This window comes from Oncorhynchus keta, chromosome 34 (assembly GCF_023373465.1).
Source record: "Oncorhynchus keta strain PuntledgeMale-10-30-2019 chromosome 34, Oket_V2, whole genome shotgun sequence".
NCBI classification, from domain to species: domain Eukaryota; kingdom Metazoa; phylum Chordata; class Actinopteri; order Salmoniformes; family Salmonidae; genus Oncorhynchus; species Oncorhynchus keta.
Window position 1 is genome coordinate 18,217,992 of NC_068454.1, and position 20,263 is coordinate 18,238,254.

The 20,263-nt window shown below is 45.3% G+C and overlaps 1 protein-coding gene across 1 annotated transcript; it reads right to left on the bottom strand.

Moving 5' to 3' along the window:
- Positions 1 to 1,304: 1,304 nt before the first annotated feature.
- On the bottom strand, positions 1,305 to 10,168 carry LOC118366621 (cholecystokinin receptor-like). The gene is made up of 6 exons (XM_052492629.1): positions 10,080 to 10,168; positions 9,721 to 9,794; positions 5,738 to 6,214; positions 5,046 to 5,310; positions 2,564 to 2,691; positions 1,305 to 1,859 (listed from the first exon to the last, which is right to left on the bottom strand). Exons 1-6 carry the CDS (start codon positions 10,166 to 10,168, stop codon positions 1,315 to 1,317), a joined length of 1,578 nt encoding a protein of 525 aa, XP_052348589.1. The 3' UTR covers positions 1,305 to 1,314.
- Positions 10,169 to 20,263: the final 10,095 nt, after the last annotated feature.

Here is a 20,263-nt window from a genome sequence, read left to right on the forward strand (position 1 = left end):
TGATTTGGGCTATACCTAGATAATACGTGAGCCAGTCAGTCGTTTGAGTCTGTCCCCTGCTCAGCTCAGTACCATCACACACCCTGTTAGCAGCGACACAACAAACACATATAGCAACCCTGCAGTGGATACACAGACCAGAAAAAAGCAAAGATGCACCTCTAAAAGAGAATCAGGCAGTCTACTGTGATAACAATTGTCTGGATCCAGATTAACAGCCCAAATATGAAGTAACGGTACATGTCCAAAGCCCCCGTTCCTTAGTTGTGTTCTCTGCTTCACTAAGATCGGGTTGGTCGCAGTTAAGTCTGGCCTCCAATCCACACCCAACCCAGTCTGGTTAAGAGCACAATGTAACACACTATTTACAATGACACAGTCCACAGTGCAGAAAACAGATAACGCTTGAAGATAATGAAGAAAGCCCAACATTTTCTAGGCACAACAGAGTTCCTACCTTCAGGAAATTGACGACACTAATAACAAGCACATATTCAGCATTTTAACATCCAAAGTAACGTGACAATAAGTAGAAGCTTTGTAAAGGTATTACTGATACTGTGTGTCAAGCTACTGCCCTGCGAAACCCCTAAAGCTTATCATTCAGGTGTACACCCCCCTGCTAACCACAGGAGTTGCTGAGAGGACGGCTCATAGAAACGTCTGGAATGGAGTAAATGGAATGGAAACAACGTGCTTGATGTGTTCGATACCATTTCATTCATTCCATTCCAGCCATTTCTATGAGCCCGTCCTCCCCAATTAAGGTGCCACCAGCCGCCTGTGCTACCAACACACATCCCTCATAAGACGGATTCATCAGAAAACATGATTAAAATAACTACATTGGCATACGTATACTAATGAACAAAACATTGTTTTCCCATCACTTTGGGACAAATGTTAACGCAAAACTGTGCTACGATAATATTTCCTTATTTTCTTTTGTTTGGCAACTATTAAACGGTGTATCATTTTCCTGTGGGTACGTTAGGAAAGCATTCTCTATGGGTCATGAGTATTTTCCCTTTTTGAGTGTATGCTACAGGTTTGATTTACCCATGCTTAGTTCATCCCTTCAGATAGACATATCTAACTATCTCTCTGACCCCATTGGCTGCCTTGACATTAGCGTTGCAGTAATGGTCAGGCGTTGGTTTCCCTATAGCCCGTGGGTGCATCTCCCCATACCTACCGTCCGCAGGTTAACATTTTCCCTATACGAATGACATAACATATCTCTCTGGTTTCCCCCCATGTCCACCTCGTCCCCCCATGTCCCCCTTGTCCCCCAGTCAGTCAATGGTTCCTCCCTCAGCACGTCCCCATAGTGCTGACCGTGGTGTAACTAAATTTGGACATGGACACTCCGATAGCCATGGCGTCCTCCTCTCCATCCCGCAGCCCGTGGCGCCTGTGTCGGCAGGGCGGGCGGCAGCAGCAGGCGAAGGTGGCGAGCAGCGCAGTACGGAAGCGTGTGTTCATGAAGCAGTAGGTGATGGGGTTGACACAGGCCGAGGTGTAGGACAGGAGGTGGATGAAGGAGATGGGGGCACCAGAGAGGGCACGGCGGGCAGAGACGGGGTGGAAAGCCTTCCAGGTGTTGGCACAGTAGAGGGGCAACCAGCACAGGAAGAACAGAGCAACAATCACCACCAGCATTCGGATCACGCGCTTCTTGGCCAAGAGCTTGGCCTCCGAGGTGTTGCTGCGGAGACGCTCCAATTTGGACGCGGTTGCCGTCGATGATGTCACAGTGGACATCTCCATGGAGCGCGGTCGCTTGGCGAGCTGGACGTAGCATCCATCACTGTCGTCGCTGCCACAAGCCCCGGTGGTGGTCAGGCCGTTCTTTAGACCTGAGGGGGCGGGGCAAAGAAGATGACAGAGGATTTACTTCGCAGGCAAGTAGAGGTCCAAAACTGTGAGGAGGGGTCAGACCAATTAGGTTTTGTAACTAATAATTTCAGACGGTCACAAATATTTATGATCCATTCAACACCCCATATATCTAAATTTAGCCATGAGGAGCCACAAAATCCTGGGTCACAGATGTATTTTAAAGGAGGCACATCACCAAAAACCTGAGACACATTTCTCATCTGAGGGCTAATGTTCCCTTGCTTTCTCTCTTCCTCCATATCACTACCCCTCTGTTTCTCTCTCCCCTCCATCCCTCCCTCTCTCATATTAGACAGACAGATGGTGAAGGTCTACAGCCATCAGCAGCAGATATACTCCATATATCAGATCCTTCCAGCTACTCACTTTCACACTGACTAAAGGTTACGCTGCTCTAACCTGCAACACAATAACATGATTGAAATGCTAATGAAATGTTCATTCTGTGTGACCACAGAAAAGAGACAGCCCAAATCCTAATAATCTGGTTCACAATTCAAACATCTGGGAAACACTACTGGGCAGTAACTGGATGATAACTATTTATTCTAGTACTCAAAGTTCATTCCAATTCAGCATTCTAACATCTTCTTACTAACCTCTCCACTGCAAGATGTAAATAAATGTGTGAATAATTAAATAATAGTAATGTAGGTCTCACCGGGGGATGATGTCTTCTGAACCATCTCAAACTGGATTCCCTGGTACAGCTCTCTGGAGATGAGTCCATAGGCCACAATCATCACCACCCCCGGAACAACAAAGAGCGTAAGCAGCAACATCATGTTCCTGGGACACACACAGGAAGTGGGTTTAACAAATTGACCTTAGACACTAATCCAAGGTATGTTGTGCCTTACCCCTCTTGAGATGGTTAAGGTTAGGATGTTTGGTGACTACTCTGATCCTAGATCTGTGCCCGAGGCCAGCTTCTTCAAGGAGCATAGAGAGAGCATAGGAGAAAAGGGCTCGCTCTCACAGGAGACTTCCAGAAAGAGGTTAGGCAGAGGAAGTCCAATAGGCATTGGGTTAGAAGGCGAAAACCAGAGATGGGGATCTTCAATTCTTCAATATCTTTACTGTGGTCCAACGGCTGGAGATAATAAGGGTTGATACCCAGTGTAGAAGACATTCCACCACAATGCTGTTATTCTATTTAGTCGTCGTGGAGGACAAAATATGTGGAACGGGTAATCAAAAAGTGTTAAATATGTTAACAGGGACATTGAGCTAGTGGATTATGAATATAAATAGTTGGAATTAAATTAGCTCTCTGGGTAAAGCCACATGAATTATGTCCTTGATAGTCCATTGAAATTGTTTAGAGGCACCATGGCTATTAGAACAATATTCCACAATCATAAGAGAGCCTGTAGGAGATTAGAATAGTTGCATAGTTACATTAGAATAGTTACATAGTTACATTAGAATAGTTACATAGTTACATTAGAATAGTTACATTAGAATAGTTACATAGTTACATTAGAATAGTTACATAGTTACATTAGAATAGTTACATGTGCATCCATTCTTCCTTGGAACTGTCTCTTTATCTGTTTGGTTCCTACAGGTGTTTTAACTTGCTTTTGTAACTCATTATTGAACCCTTTGGAGAGTGAAATAGAGGGTAAAGAGAGTACGTTTCGTGCACTTAATTTATCTCAATAATGATTTCAAATGGATGTCTGACTACAGCAGAGTAGGCTGGTGGGAGGAGCTATAGGAGGAAGGGCTCAATGTAATTGCTGGAATAGAATACATGGAATGGTATCAAACATATGTAAACCACATCTTTGACTACGTTCCATAATTTCCATTCCAGTCATTACAATGAGCCCTGTGACACAACAAGCTGGCATTTACAGGTTCGGTTGTTCTATGTCAGAGCCTCAGACAGAGGGGATGGGGGATGAGGGATAAGGAGAGAGAGAGCGACAAAGAGAGAGAAACAGAGACGGACAGAAGGAGAGATGAGGACGCAAAGAGGGGCCTATAAAGAGGCGGGAGAAGAAGAGGTGTGTGTGTGTGTGTGTGTGTGTGTGTGTGTGTGTGTGTGTGTGTGTGTGTGTGTGTGTGTGTGTGTGTGTGTGTGTGTGTGTGTGTGTGTGTGTGTGTGTGTGTGTGTGTGTGTGTGTGTGTGTGTGTGTGTGTCTCTATCTATGACGGGTATGTGAATATGTGTGGATATGCGAGTGAGTTTTTCTCACAAGAGTAAGCGTCATGGAGGTACCAACATGAAAGAAAAATGACTGAGCCGCATTACAGCTACAGCCAGTGTTTTCTCCCTGGAGAAGTCTACATCAAACCTAAAGCTTGTTTTAGTGGAAAGTTACACTTTATTTTGCTGTTGCACCCATTTTAGTAATGCATTTATATTCTAATGAGTATGCAAAAACAACACTGCTGTATCATCACTCTAATGTGATCGTTATCACAATTCCAACCAAACCCCCTAAAATCCAGTATTAGGACAACAGCACTAAGCAAAAAGTAAGACGAGAGGAATTAACACCCACCCACCCTTACACACACACACTTCATACACAACCTCACCCCCACACACACACACCCACCCTTACACACACACACTTCATACACAACCTCACCCCCACACACACACACTCACCCTTACACACACACACTTCATACACAACCTCACCCCCACACACACACACCCACCCTTACACACACACACTTCATACACAAACTCACCCACACACACACACACCCACCCTTACACACACACACACTTCATACACAACCTCACCCCCCACACACACACCCACCCTTACACACACACACACTTCATACACAACCTCACCCCCACACACACACACCCACCCTTACACACACACACTTCATACACAACCTCACCCCCACACACACACAATTCATACACAACCTCACCCCCACACACACACACCCACCCACCCGTATACACACACACTTCATACACAACCTCACCCCCACACACACCCACCCACCCATATACACACACACACACTTCATACACAACCTCACCCCCACACACACACACCCACCCTTACACACACACTTCATACACAACCTCACCCCCACACACACCCACCCACCCGTATACACACACACACACTTCAACCTCACCCCCACACACACAGACTCACCAGGCCTGCTCCACCTCCGGATAGGGCCAGATGTGGCGACACATGCGTGCGATGGTGATGTTGTCCTTTAGGGGAACGTGCTTCAGGTGGCTGAACACGGGGTAGGGGGTCATGATCATGAAGGACAGGAGCCAGGTGGCGGCGATCACCCGGTAGGCATGGGAACGGGTCTGCCACGCCCGCGATTTCAGCGGGTTGCAGATGGCGCTGTAGCGCTCGATCGCTATGGCAACCAGGCTGAAGGTGGAGATGCTCACGGATACACCTGTTGGAAAGTCAAGAAATGAGAAACGACACATAAAAAACACTTTTAAAAGTTTCAAATATGTACAAGTTTTTCCGTTAGTTACGTAAGAGTTCTGCTAAGTTTACATATTGAAAGGTTCCAACTTTTGTAAAATAGCAGATGTGACCCTAACTGAAGGTTATGAATCATAGATCAGTACTGAGCACTTTTGAGTGAAGATGTGTTTTTAAGGATGTGTTAGTGAAACATGAGTGGGAGATGTTGGCTAAATACAGAGGGTGTTGGAGGAAATCACATCCTGAACCTCCTGATCTGATCCCCCAGACTGGAGAAGGGAAAGGATTCTAATGCTCTCCTCCTAATCCATATCCTCCTACTAGCTGGAACATGACATTAGTCTCCCTCTCTCTCTCCTCTTCCCCCCCCCGCCCTCCTCCTGTCTCACCCATGAGGTAGGCCACTATCTTGCACATGGCGGCTCCAAAGATGAAGTCCTCCAGGAGGTTGGGGATGAGGGTGAAGGGCATGCAGAAGATGGCCATCATCAGGTCGCTGACTGCCAGGGACAGCAGGAAGGAGTTGGTGACAGTCCTCATGCGCTTGTTGACTGCCAGGACCACGATAATGAGCAGGTTGCCCAACACACTGAGGAGGAAGATGACTGAATAGAGCAGGATACGCAGAGAGTCCACCTCTAGAGGTAGGAGGAGAGAGACAGAGAATAGAGGGATGGAGTTAACAGAGTCCACCTCTAGAGGTAGGAGGAGAGAGACAGAGAATAGAGGGATGGAGTTAACAGAGTCCACCTCTAGAGGTAGGAGGAGAGAGACAGAGAATAGAGGGATGGAGTTAACAGAGTCCACCTCTAGAGGTAGGAGGAGAGAGACAGAGAATAGAGGGATGGAGTTAACAGAGTCCACCTCTAGAGGTAGGAGGAGAGAGACAGAGAATAGAGGGATGGCGTTAACAGAGTCCACCTCTAGAGGTAGGAGGAGAGAGACAGAGAATAGAGGGATGGAGTTAACAGAGTCCACCTCTCGAGGTAGGAGGAGAGAGACAGAGAATAGAGGGATGGAGTTAACAGAGAGTCCACCTCTAGAGGTAGGAGGAGAGAGACAGAGAATAGAGGGATGGAGTTAACAGAAAGGGTGCTGACAAACAGAGGTGGAGATCACATAACATACTACTTTTAGAGCCTGATGGAAGCAATAAGATCCCACCAGTCACAATCCAACACAGTACGTATGTTGTGTTCCTTAGCTAGGATTGATGGTTATCATGTCATGACCCCAACAGTGTTATTTATAGAAGCCCCAGCCAGGCAGAGGAAGTCTGAGCATGTAATTATTGCGGGCAGGAGGCCTGTTAAGAGGCCCTAGTCCAGTTTAACAGATTAATCAGCACTGTTGGCAATGAGGCCCTTTATCTACTTCCCCAGAGTCAGATGAAGTCGTGGATACCATCTGTGCAACAACAACAACAAAAAATTGCCCTTTCAGAGGAAGTTGCTAACTAGCGCTAGGGCAATTGCTAACTAGCATTCATGCAATGACTGGAAGATTACAGGTATCTGCTAGCATACTAGCATACTAGCACATACCTATACACTTCCACTCATTGCACTAATGCTAGTTAGCAATGGCTCACAAAACTACCCCTAACATCCTTCATACTGGACACAGAGACATACATATGGTATCCACGAGTTCATCTGACTCTGGGGAAGTAGTTAAAGGACCTGAAGTATATGTTTAACATACAGCTCAATACCATTACCCTCTTCCACCATGTCTCTATTGATCTCTACCTCTACAGCCTGCTACCAACTGGGCTCTAGGCATACCAAAGAGAGGGTGGTGGGAAGGGGTGGGTATGTGTCTGTATGTATGTGACTTGGAGAGAGAGAGTGAGAGAGAGATAGAGAGGAAGAGAGAGAGAGAGTTGGACAGAGAGGAAGAGAGAGACAGAAAGGAAGAGAGAGAGAGTTAGAGAGAGAGAGTTACAGAGTTACAGAGAGAGTTACAGAGAGAGAGAGTTAGAGAGAGAGAGAGAGTTACAGGGAGAGAGAGAGAGAGAGGGGGAAGGAGAGAGAGAGGGAAGAGAGAGAGAGAGAGAGAGAGAGAGAGAGAGAGAGAGAGAGAGAGAGAGAGAGAGAGAGAGAGAGAGAGAGAGAGAGGGGGAGAGAAAGAGAGAGGGAGAGAGTTAGAGAGAGAGAGGCTGAGAGAGAGAGATTGAGATTGCTATTGAGAAAGGCTTCCGTAGACAGACCTGGCTCTCAAGAGAAGACAGGCTATGTGCACACTGTCCACAAAATGAGGTGGAAACTGAGATACACTTCCTAACCTCCTGTCCAATGTATGACCATATCAGAGATGGAGAGAGAGAGAGTTACAGAGAGACAGAGGAAGATAGAGAGAGAGTTAGAGAGAGAGAGTTAGAGAGACAGAAGGAAGAGAGAGAGACAGAAAGGAAGAGAGAGAGAGAGTTAGAGAGACTCCCATGTCTACTGGGTGAAATTCCACAGTGCCATCACAGCAGCAAGATTTGTGACCTGTTGCCACAAGAAAAGGGCAACCAGTGAAGAACAAACACCATTGTAAATACAACCCATATTTATGCTTATTTATTTTCCCTTGTGTTCTTTAACCGTTTGTACATTGTTACAACACTTTATATACATATATATAATATGACATTTGGGTTGTCTTTATTGTTTTGAAACTTATGTATGTGTAATGTTTACTGTTAATTTTATTGTTTATTTCACTTTTGTATATTATCTACCTCACTTGCTTTTGGCAATGTTAACACGTGTTTCCCATGCCAATGAAGCCCCTTGAAATTAATTGAATTGAGAGAGTTAGAGACAGAGGGACAGAGAGGAAGAGAGTTAGAGAAAGAGAGGAAGAGAGAGAGAGAGAGTTAGAGAGAGACAGAGAGACACAGAGGAAGAGAGAGAGAGTTACAGATAGAGTTAGAGAGAGACATAGAAACAGAGAGAGTTATAGAGAGGACAGAGAGGAAGAGAGTTAGAGAGAGACAGAGAGAGTTAGAGAGAGACAGAGAGGGTTAGAGAGAGACAGAGAGACAGAGAGGAAGTGAGAGAGAGTTAGAGAGAGAGAGAGAGAGAGAGAGAGAGAGAGAGACAGAGAGACAGAGGGGAAGATAGAAAGAGAGTTAGAGAGGGACAGAGACAGAGAGACACAGAGGAAGAGAGAGAGAGAGAGAGAGAGAGAGAGAGAGAGAGAGAGAGAGAGAGAGAGAGAGAGAGATTTAGAGAGAGACAGAGAGACACAGAGGAAGAGAGTTAGAGAGAGACAGAGAGACACAGAGGAAGAGAGTTAGAGAGAGACAGAGAAGAGAGAGAGAGAGAGAGAGAGTTACAGAGAGACAGAGGAAGATAGAGTTAGAGAGAGAGAGAGAGAGAGAGAGAGAGAGAGAGAGAGAGAGAGAGAGAGAGAGAGACAGACAGAGAGAGACAGAGAGAGAGACAGAGACAGAAAGGAAGAGAGAGAGAGAGTTAGAGAGACTCCCATATCTACTGGGTGAAATTCCACAAATTCCACAGTGCCATCACAGCAGCAAGATTTGTGACCTGTTGCCACAAGAAAAGGGCAACCAGTGAAGAACAAACACCATTGTAAATACAACCCATATTTATGCTTATTTATTTTCGCTTGTGTTCTTTAACCATGTGTACATTGTTAAAGCACTGTATATATATATATATATATATATATATATATATATATATATATATATATATATATATATATATATATATATATATGTATAATATGACATTTGTAGTGTCTTTATTGTTTTGACATTTCTGTATGTGTAATGTTTACTGTTAATTGTATTGTTTATTTCACTTTGTATATTATCTACCTCACTTGCTTTGGCAATGTTAACATATGTTTCCCATGCCAATAAAGCCCCTTGAATTGAATTGAATTGAGAGAGAGGAAGAGTGAGAGAGACAGAGAGACACAGAGGAAGTGAGAGAGAGAGACACAGAGACACAGAGGAGGAGAGTTGAGAGAGACAGAGAGACACAGAGTAGAGAGTTACAGAGATACAGAGTTTTTGAGTTTTAAATACTCTTTATTGGGTCTGGGGTCCACCACACAATAAATACTCATACAAAACCACAGTTACACATCAATTAAAAACACAACTCCAATTCCTCCTCAACTGTAACTACACACAACAGCCTCTGAATACCCCATATACTCAAACAGATCGATATTGTTGACAAGTTTATAATAGGCAAACTCAATCCTTAGTCTCGCTGCCAACATTCCCTCCAGCATTCCCACCACATCCACAGACCCCTGTCCCCGAATGCTGTTCTTTCGGGTCTTCCATATCGCTAATTTTGCTGCCCCTAACACAAAATTAAGCAACCCAATTAAGAACCTGTACTTTGGCCCAAATATATACAGTTGGGAAGAGAAAACCTCTCCCAATCAGTGATCAGTTCAATCATCCCAACCAACCTGGGACACAGTAAAAACAGATGTGCCAGAGATTCAGACTCAGCACAGAATGGACACCCCTCTCCAACAGTAGGATCCAGGTGTACCAGATGCATGTTGGTGGCTATAGGCTCCATGTATTACCCTCCATTGGAGGTCAGCTGTCCTCTTATCAATAGGCAGTTTGTATAATGATCGCCAACAGCCTTTTGGAGAGACACCTGGACCAAGCACATCCGCCCACCTCGTCGATTTTACCCCTTCCAGGGAAGAGGCAAGGGACACCTTTACACACATATTCTGTACATGGCCTTCTTTCCCACCTCCTTCAATTCCCCCAGCTCCCGGGTATCGAAGGAAAGCAGCATCCCCACGTCCTCTTCAAATGCCCCCATCGCAGCACTAACAATCAGTGCAGGGAACACATAATCCAGACCCTCCTTCCACCGATCAGAATTGGAAGTGTCAGTCACATACTGCAGATGAAGCACTGGCAAGGAGTCGCACACCTCATCGACGACCTTCCTAAGTAGGCGACATGATCAGATCCCCGCTCTTTCTCCCAGCTCCTCCAACGATCTGCTCCTGCTCCGCATCAGATGACCCAGCTTGGTACACCCCACGCCTAACAGGCATGAAGGTAGGCCAGCTGAACCCAGAACACGGGACTGGATGGCAGTGTTGTGAAAAAGAGGCTCTTCAAAAGCCACATCCCTGGTGGTGTGCAGGCCTTACGGGACTTGACCAAGACTCTCCAAGCCTGCATAACAGACTCATAAAATGGAGTCAGGCCAGTCAAATCACCTGCCTCCAGCTTTAAGAGGAAAAGATGCCTGTCTAAGCTCAAACAACCCGCTCTCTTCATCAATATGTAGGCTGTTTCAACCCAGCTAGAACAGTCTCTGTACAACTGTCTCTGGGCTGCTTGGAGCCGGAAAGCCGTGATCCTAGACAAAATGTCCACCAGGCCTTGTCCACCCTCGTGCAGTGGCAGGTACAGGGCTGCAGCTTTAATCCAGTGTTGTCCAGACCAGAAGAAATTGACAAGGGTCCTCTGAAGCTCTTGTATCAGACCCTTTGGTGACTGTAAAATCATTAGTCTGTGCCACAGGGTAGAGGCAGCAAGATTATTAGCTACCAGGACCCTTCTCCTATAAGACAGCAGGGGCAGCACCCATTTCCATCTTGACAGTCTGGCACACACTTTCTCCGCTACACCCTCCCAGTTCTTTTTCTGAAAGACATCGGAGCCTAGAAAAACCCCCAAAGTTATCCCATCTCTGCCCCACTGAAGCCCCCCTGGTAACCTTGGAGCGGACCCCATCTGAAGCTGACCTGCCAACAGCGCTTCACTCTTTCTCCAATTGACTCTAGCTGAGGAGGCTCCCTCATACACCTTTAAAGTGTTTGAGAGAACCTTAACATCCTCACCCCCTGTAATAAAAACTATCACGTCATCTGCATACGCAGACAGTGCTATCGTGGGACCCTTCATTACACCTGGCACAGAGAAACCAGTAAGCTTCGCTCTTAAAAAACAAAGCATTGGTTCAATCGCCAGACTATATAACTGCCCTGAAATTGGGCATCCCTGCCTGATGCCCCTTTGGACAGGGATGGGGCAACTCAAACCACCTCCCACCTTCACCATACACGAGGCCCCAGCATACAGTAAACTCATCCAAGACAGAAAAACATCCCCAAACCCAAAGGCTTTCATTGTTTTAAACAAGTACTGGTGGTCCACACGATCAAAGGCCTTCTCCTGATCTAACGAAAGTAAACCCACATTTACATCAGACAGTTTACAAATGTCTAAAACATCTCTTATCAGAAACAAGTTGTCAACAATAGAGCGATCAGGTACACAGTAGGACTGGTCCTTGTGGATCAACAATCTCAGATACTCTTTCAACCTGTTTGAGAGACATTTAGAAACAATTTTGTATTATGCGCACAGCAAAGCAACAGGTCTCCAATTTTTTATGACAGCCAAATCCCCCTTTTTTGGCAACAGTGAAAGCACCGCACGTTGACAGGATACAGGAAGAGAACCCTCATGAAAAGATTCACACAGCACTTCATAAAAATCCTCCCCAATAGACCCCAAAAGTGCTTATAAAACTCAGATGGTAAACCATCGATGCCAGGGGCCTGTTGAGAGCTGCATAACTGCTGTGGAGTAATGTGGCTCCTGCAGTGTAATGTCAGCGTCCAATGTGACTCTCTGCTCAGGTCCCAATTGAGGAAGACCATGTAACAACTGTTCAGTACACAGAGAGTCACAAGCCTCCGCCTTATAAAGGGACGAGTAGAAATCCACGGCATGTTGACACATTTCAATATCATCCGTGGTCACCTTCCCATCAGGGAGACGAAGGCAGACCATCTGTTTACGTTGAAATGTCGACTGTCCTAGGTTTTTTTTTAAAGCACTAGGAGCATCCATATCCTTGAGGGAAGCGAAACGAGACCTAATCAAGGCACCCTTTCATGCAGAAACGACCTCAGTTCATGTCTCTTGTCCTGTAAATTCATGACTAGTCCAGGGTCGTTCTGAGTGAGCAGCTTCAATTCAATAGACTTGATGTACTGTTCAAGGGCCTTGATAGTCTCTTTAACTTCAATTTGAGACAGAGCAGGATACTGTTGACAAAATACTCGTATTTGGGCCTTCCCAACCTCCCACCATTGTCTCAAGGACTCAAAATTCCCCTTTATAACCCTCCATTTATCCCAAAACAACAAAAACCTGTCACAAAACATGACATCATGTAACAATTTAACATTAAAATACCAGTAAGGTGATGACCTTCATGGACAGGACAAGTGAATATCAACAGTAACAATATGATGATCAGAAAATCCCACAGGAGTAATGGCACACTTTCCAACCCTACTACAGTATCGATCACCACATTCTTTTGGAGAGATTGGAAACCCAAATTGGTCTACACGGACATGTTCTGGCCTGGTTTAGGTCTTATCTGTCGGAAAGATATCAGTTTGTCTCTGTGAATGGTTTGTCCTCTGACAAATCAACTGTACATTTCGGTGTTCCTCAAGGTTCTGTTTTAGGACCACTATTGTTTTCACTATATATTTTACCTCTTGGGGATGTTATTCGAAAACATAATGTAAACTTTCACTGCTATGCGGATGACACACAGCTGTACATTTCAATGAAACATGGTGAAGCCCCAAAATTGCCCTCGCTAGAAGCATGTGTTTCAGACATAAGGAAGTGGATGGCTGCAAACTTTCTACTATTAAACTCGGACAAAACAGAGATGCTTGTTCTAGGTCCCAAGAAACAAAGAGATCTTCTGTTGAATCTGACAATTAATCTTAATGGTTGTACAGTCGTCTCAAATAAAACTGTGAAGGACCTCGGCGTTACTCTGGACCCTGATCTCTCTTTTGAAGAACATATCAAGACCATTTCGAGGACAGCTTTTTTCCATCTACGTAACATTGCAAAAATCAGAAACTTTCTGTCCAAAAATGATGAAGAAAAATTAATCCATGCTTTTGTCACTTCTAGGTTAGACTACTGCAATGCTCTATTTTCCGGCTACCCGGATAAAGCACTAAATAAACTTCAGTTAGTGCTAAATACGGCTGCTAGAATCCTGACTAGAACCAAAAAATTTGATCATATTACTCCAGTGCTAGCCTCTCTACACTGGCTTCCTGTCAAAGCAAGGGCTGATTTCAAGGTTTTACTGCTAACCTACAAAGCATTACATGGGCTTGCTCCTACCTACCTCTCTGATTTGGTCCTGCCGTACATACCTACACGTACGCTACGGTCACAAGACGCAGGCCTCCTAATTGTCCCTAGAATTTCTAAGCAAACAGCTGGAGGCAGGGCTTTCTCCTATAGAGCTCCATTTTTATGGAACGGTCTGCCTACCCATGTCAGAGACGCAAACTCGGTCTCAACCTTTAAGTCTTTACTGAAGACTCATCTCTTCAGTGGGTCATATGATTGAGTGTAGTCTGGCCCAGGAGTGGGAAGGTGAACGGAAAGGCTCTGGAGCAACGAACCGCCCTTGCTGTCTCTGCCTGGCTGGTTCCCCTCTTTCCACTGGGATTCTCTGCCTCTAACCCTGTTACGGGGGCTGAGTCACTGGCTTGCTGTGGTTCTCTCGTGCCGTCCCTGGGGGGGGGGTGCGTCACCTGGGTGGGTTGATTCACTGTTGTGGTCGGCCTGTCTGGGTTGCCCCCCCCCCCTTGGGTTGTACCGTGGCGGAGATCTTTGTGGGCTATACTCGGCCTTGTCTCAGGATGGTAAGTTGGTGGTTGAAGATATCCCTCTAGTGGTGTGGGGGCTGTGCTTTGGCAAAGTGGGTGGGGTTATATCCTTCCTGTTTGGCCCTGTCCGGGGTGTCCTCGGATGGGGCCACAGTGTCTCCTGACCCCTCCTGTCTCAGCCTCCAGTATTTATGCTGCAGTAGTTTATGTGTCGGGGGGCTAGGGTCAGTTTGTTATATCTGGAGTACTTCTCCTGTCCTATTCGGTGTCCTGTGTGAATCTAAGTGTGCGTTCTCTAATTCTCTCCTTCTCTCTTTCTTTCTCTCTCTCGGAGGACCTGAGCCCTAGGACCATGCCCCAGGACTACCTGACATGATGACTCCTTGCTGTCCCCAGTCCACCTGGCCATGCTGCTGCTCCAGTTTCAACTGGCCTGGGCCCTGGACCATGTCCCAGGACTACCTGACATGAGGACTCCTTGCTGTCCCCAGTGGCCATGCTCCTGCTCCAGTTTCAACTGTTCTGCCTTACTATTATTCAACCATGCTGGTCATTTATGAACATTTGAACATCTTGGCCACGTTCTGTTATAATCTCCACCCGGCACAGCCAGAAGAGGACTGGCCACCCACATATGCTCTCTCTAATTCTCTCTTTCTTTCTCCCAGGACCTGAGCCCTAGGACTGCCCCAGGACTACCTGACATGATGGCTCCTTGCTGTCCCCAGTCCACCTGACTGTGCTGCTGCTCCAGTTTCAACTGTTCTGCCTTATTATTATTCGACCATGCTGGTCATTTATGAACATTTGAACATCTTGGTCATGTTCTGTTATAATCTCTACCCGGCACAGCCAGAAGAGGACTGGCCACCCCACATAGCCCGGTTCCTCTCTAGGTTTCTTCCTAGGTTTTGGCCTTTCTAGGGAGTTTTTCCTAGCCACTGTGCTTTTACACCTGCATTGTTTGCTGTTTGGGGTTTTAGGCTGGGTTTCTGTACAGCACTTTGAGATATCAGCTGATGTACGAAGGGCTATATAAATACATTTGATTTGATTTGATTTGATATTGCTCAGATACATACAACCTGTCTAACCTTCCAACCCTACTACAGTATTGCTCAGAGACATACAACCTAACTTTCCAACCCTACTACAGTATTGCTCAGATACATACAACCTATCTAACTTTCCAACCCTACTACAGTATTGCTCAGATACATACAACTTGTCTAACCTTGCTGCACTGACACGACTTTCATTAACTTTTAGCCATGTGTACTGCCTAACTTTTGCATTCCTTATTCTCCACACATCAGAAAACTCAAACTCAATTAATAGGCCAGACAGGCAAGTTGCTGACCGCAGGTGAGGTTCTTCAGCGGTGCGATCAACAGTAATATCCACTGTACAATTCCAGTCACCCTCTAAAACCATACACCCCTCTTGGTCACACTGTCTTAAGGTTTCCTTTATTTGATCAAATACAGCAATATGCTCTGTACCCTCATTAGGAGCATAAACATAAAAAAATACAAAAATAAAAACAGAACATCCACCTTGACCAATAAAACCCGACCCTTGACAATCTCTGTTGTAGATACCACAGTCACCCCTAAGCCTGAGGAAAACAAGATTGCCACCCCAGCACTGAAATTAGTACCATGACTGAGTACATGCTGCCCCTCCCACCACATACCTCAGTCAACCTCATTTTCATCATCGCTATGTGTCTCCTGTAGGAAAACTACATTAAGCCTTTTCTGTTTTATTACTTCTAATACCCAAGCCCTCTTATTCCTGTCCCTTCCCCCATTATTATTAAGAGAACCTACCCTTAGTACTTCCATATAGAAAAGAGAAAAGTAGAGCAGAAGAAACCACAGAGAAACCAACGAGAAAAAAGACACCCTATGAAGCATGATCATCATCATTATTTTTTTTTCTTCTCTTAACCTGACCACGTTTCCCACCACCTTTTGCTGCTGCAACAGCAGTAATACATTTCCTCAAGCGAAACTGCTTCTTCTCACTCAGCTGGTCTAACCCCACCCGTCTTATGTAACATCACGGCTGACCTCACAAACTTATCAACATCAAAATAATCTGCCAATTTGACAGATTTCCCAAAAGTCTGATCCAGAAACTAATTTACCTCCTCTAGATCATAAACTGAGTCATCACCAGCAGCTATCATATCAAAAGAGATATCCATATCATTCTCCTGATCCTCAGCTGAGACCACAGACAACTGACTCCCCTCTACCACATCCCTTTCAACACTCCCCACTTGCACCTCATCACTCGTACCAAGCATCTCCTCCACTACCTGGGAGACTAGCCCCACCTGAACATCACTACTCATAGTGGGCATCTCCTCCACTAACTGGGAGCCTAGCTCCACATGAACCCCAGCACTCGTAGTGGGCATCTCCTCCACTACCTGGGAGCCTAGCTCCACATGAACCCCAGCACTCGTAGTGGGCATCTCCTCCACTACCTGGGAGCTTAGCTCTACATGAAAACCCTCCTGTACCTCATTACTCGTAGTGGGCATCTACTCCACTACCTGGGAGCCTAGCTCTACATGAACCCCAGCACTCGTAGTGGGCATCTCCTCCACTCCCTGGGAGCCTAGCTCCACATGAACCCCCTCCTTTACCCCAGCACTCATACTGGGCACCTGCTCACCAGTCTGAGGAACTGGCTCTTCAGATACATCCTTACCTTCTGCAACAATACTTTTCTGTAGCATAACATTTCCCTCTAATACAAGTTGCAACCCCGTGCCCTCAACAAGGATAACTTGTTCCTCAGCAACAGGTGCTTGTGGCTGTTCTACCGCTGTCAGCTCACCTCTCCCTACATCAGCGGGCCCAGGCGTTACGATGACCACCTGTGCCCCTCCCTCTGCCTTCTCCCGGGCAAGCATGGGCATGTCGCTTATGACCAACATCCCCACACTCAAAACACTGTTGACTACCCGTACTAGCATAAGCCATATACATTCCATTGTCATACTTGATTTTAAACAATAACTCTAAAGTCTGCTCCGGTGAGTCCTAAAACATAAACACCTGTCGCCGAAATGACAACCTGTTTCAACGCCGGGTGTTTGCAACCCAACGGGACAACCTTAATTGAACTGGCGAACTTCCCAAAGCGCAATAACTCGCGCTCCAATAGCTCATTTGGAATGAACTGTGGTACATTTGAAATCGTTACCCTTGTTGACGGAGAAAAAAGTGGCGTAACTTGAATAAACATTCCTTTAAGAAGTACGCCATGCTCAACCAGACACTCTTCTTTAAGAAGTACACCATGCTCAACCATCCGATCAACAAGACACTCTTCTTTAAGAAGTACACCATGCTCAACCATCCGATCAACCAGACACTCTTCTTTAAGAAGTACACCATGCTCAACCATACGATCAACAAGACACTCTTCTTTAAGAAGTACGCCATGCTCAACCATCCGATCAACCAGACACTCTTCTTTAAGAAGTACGCCATGCTCAACCATACTATCAACCAGACACTCTTCTTTAAGAAGTACGCCATGCTCAACCATCCGATCAACCAGACACTCTTCTTTAAGAAGTACACCATGCTCAACCATACGATCTACAAGACACTCTTCTTTAAGAAGTACACCATGCTCAACCATCCGATCAACCAGACACTCTTCTTTAAGAAGTACACCATGCTCAACCATCCGATCAACCAGACACTCTTCTTTAAGAAGTACACCATGCTCAACCATACTATCAACCAGACACTCTTCTTTAAGAAGTACACCATGCTCAACCATCCGATCAACCAGACACTCTTCTTTAAGAAGTACACCATGCTCAACCATCCGATCAACCAGACACTCTTCTTTAAGAAGTACACCATGCTCAACCATACTATCAACCAGACACTCTTCTTTAACCCATACGATCAACAAGACACTCTTCTTTAAGAAGTACGCCATGCTCAACCATACTATCAACCAGACACTCTTCTTTAAAGTACGAATGCTCAACCATGCTCAACCATCCTTTAAGAAGATCAACCAGACACTCTTCTTTAAGAAGTACACCATGCTCAACCATACCATCTTCTTTAAGAAGTACACCATGCTCAACCATCCGATCAACCAGACACTCTTCTTTAAGAAGTACACCATGCTCAACCATACTATCAACCAGACACTCTTCTTTAAGAAGTACGACATGCTCAACCATACGATCAACAAGACACTCTTCTTTAAGAAGTACACCATGCTCAACCATCCCATCTTCTTTAAGAAGTACACCATCAACCACCAGACACTCTTCTTTAAGAAGTACACCATGCTCAACCATACTATCAACCAGACACTCTTCTTTAAGAAGTACACCATGCTCAACCATCCGATCAACCAGACACTCTTCTTTAAGAAGTACACCATGCTCAACCATACGATCAACCAGACACTCTTCTTTAAGAAGTACACCATGCTCAACCATACTATCAACCAGACACTCTTCTTTAAGAAGTACACCATGCTCAACCATACTATCAACCAGACACTCTTCTTTAAGAAGTACGCCATGCTCAACCATCCGATCAACCAGACACTCTTCTTTAAGAAGTACGCCATGCTCAACCATACTATCAACCAGACACTCTTCTTTAAGAAGTACACCATGCTCAACCATACTATCAACCAGACACTCTTCTTTAAGAAGTACACCATGCTCAACCATACGATCAACAAGACACTCTTCTTTAAGAAGTACACCATGCTCAACCATCCGATCAACCAGACACTCTTCTTTAAGAAGTACACCATGCTCAACCATACTATCAACCAGACACTCTTCTTTAAGAAGTACACCATGCTCAACCATCCGATCAACCAGACACTCTTCTTTAAGAAGTACACCATGCTCAACCATACTATCAACCAGACACTCTTCTTTAAGAAGTACACCATGCTCAACCATACGATCAACAAGACACTCTTCTTTAAGAAGTACACCATGCTCAACCATCCGATCAACCAGACACTCTTCTTTAAGAAGTACACCATGCTCAACCATACGATCAACAAGACACTCTTCTTTAAGAAGTACACCATGCTCAACCATCCGATCAACCAGACACTCTTCTTTAAGAAGTACACCATGCTCAACCATACTATCAACCAGACACTCTTCTTTAAGAAGTACACCATGCTCAACCATCCGATCAACCAGACACTCTTCTTTAAGAAGTACACCATGCTCAACCATACTATCAACCAGACACTCTTCTTTAAGAAGTACGCCATGCTCAACCATCCGATCAACCAGACACTCTTCTTTAAGAAGTACGCCATGCTCAACCATACTATCAACCAGACACTCTTCTTTAAGAAGTACGCCATGCTCAACCATACTATCAACCAGACACTCTTCTTTAAGAAGTACGCCATGCTCAACCATACGATCAACAAGACACTCTTCTTTAAGAAGTACGCCATGCTCAACCATCCGATCAACCAGACACTCTTCTTTAAGAAGTACACCATGCTCAACCATACTATCAACCAGACACTCTTCTTTAAGAAGTACGCCATGCTCAACCATCCGATCAACCAGACACTCTTCTTTAAGAAGTACGCCATGCTCAACCATACTATCAACCAGACACTCTTCTTTAAGAAGTACGCCATGCTCAACCATACTATCAACCAGACACTCTTCTTTAAGTACGCCATGCTCAACCATACGATCAACAAGACACTCTTCTTTAAGAAGTACACCATGCTCAACCATCCGATCAACCAGACACTCTTCTTTAAGAAGTACACCATGCTCAACCATACTATCAACCAGACACTCTTCTTTAAGAAGTACGCCATGCTCAACCATACGATCAACAAGACACTCTTCTTTAAGAAGTACACCATGCTCAACCATCCGATCAACCAGACACTCTTCTTTAAGAAGTACACCATGCTCAACCATACTATCAACCAGACACTCTTCTTTAAGAAGTACGCCATGCTCAACCATCCGATCAACCAGACACTCTTCTTTAAGAAGTACAACACACGCACTCCTTCACTCAAACAATTCCCAGCATGCACCAATCACTCCCAGCATGCAGAGAGAGAGAGAGAGAGAGAGAGAGGAAGAGAGACAGAGAGGAAGAGAGAGAGAGGAAGAGAGAGAGAGTTAGAGAGAGACAGAGAGGAAGAGAGTTAGAGAGAGACAGAGAGGA

Excerpts from the sequence above, each read along its gene's own strand:
- LOC118366621 (XM_052492629.1), bottom strand. The coding sequence starts at position 10,168 with ATGGGGGCATTTGAAGAGGACGTGGGGATGCTGCTTTCCTTCGATACC. Across the intron at positions 6,215-9,720 it reads CTGTATATATTTGGGCCAAA|AGGTGGACTCTGTTAACTCC; the intron begins GTACAGGTTCTT and ends TCCTACCTCTAG. Across the intron at positions 1,860-2,563 it reads TCAGAAGACATCATCCCCCG|GTCTAAAGAACGGCCTGACC; the intron begins GTGAGACCTACA and ends CCGCCCCCTCAG.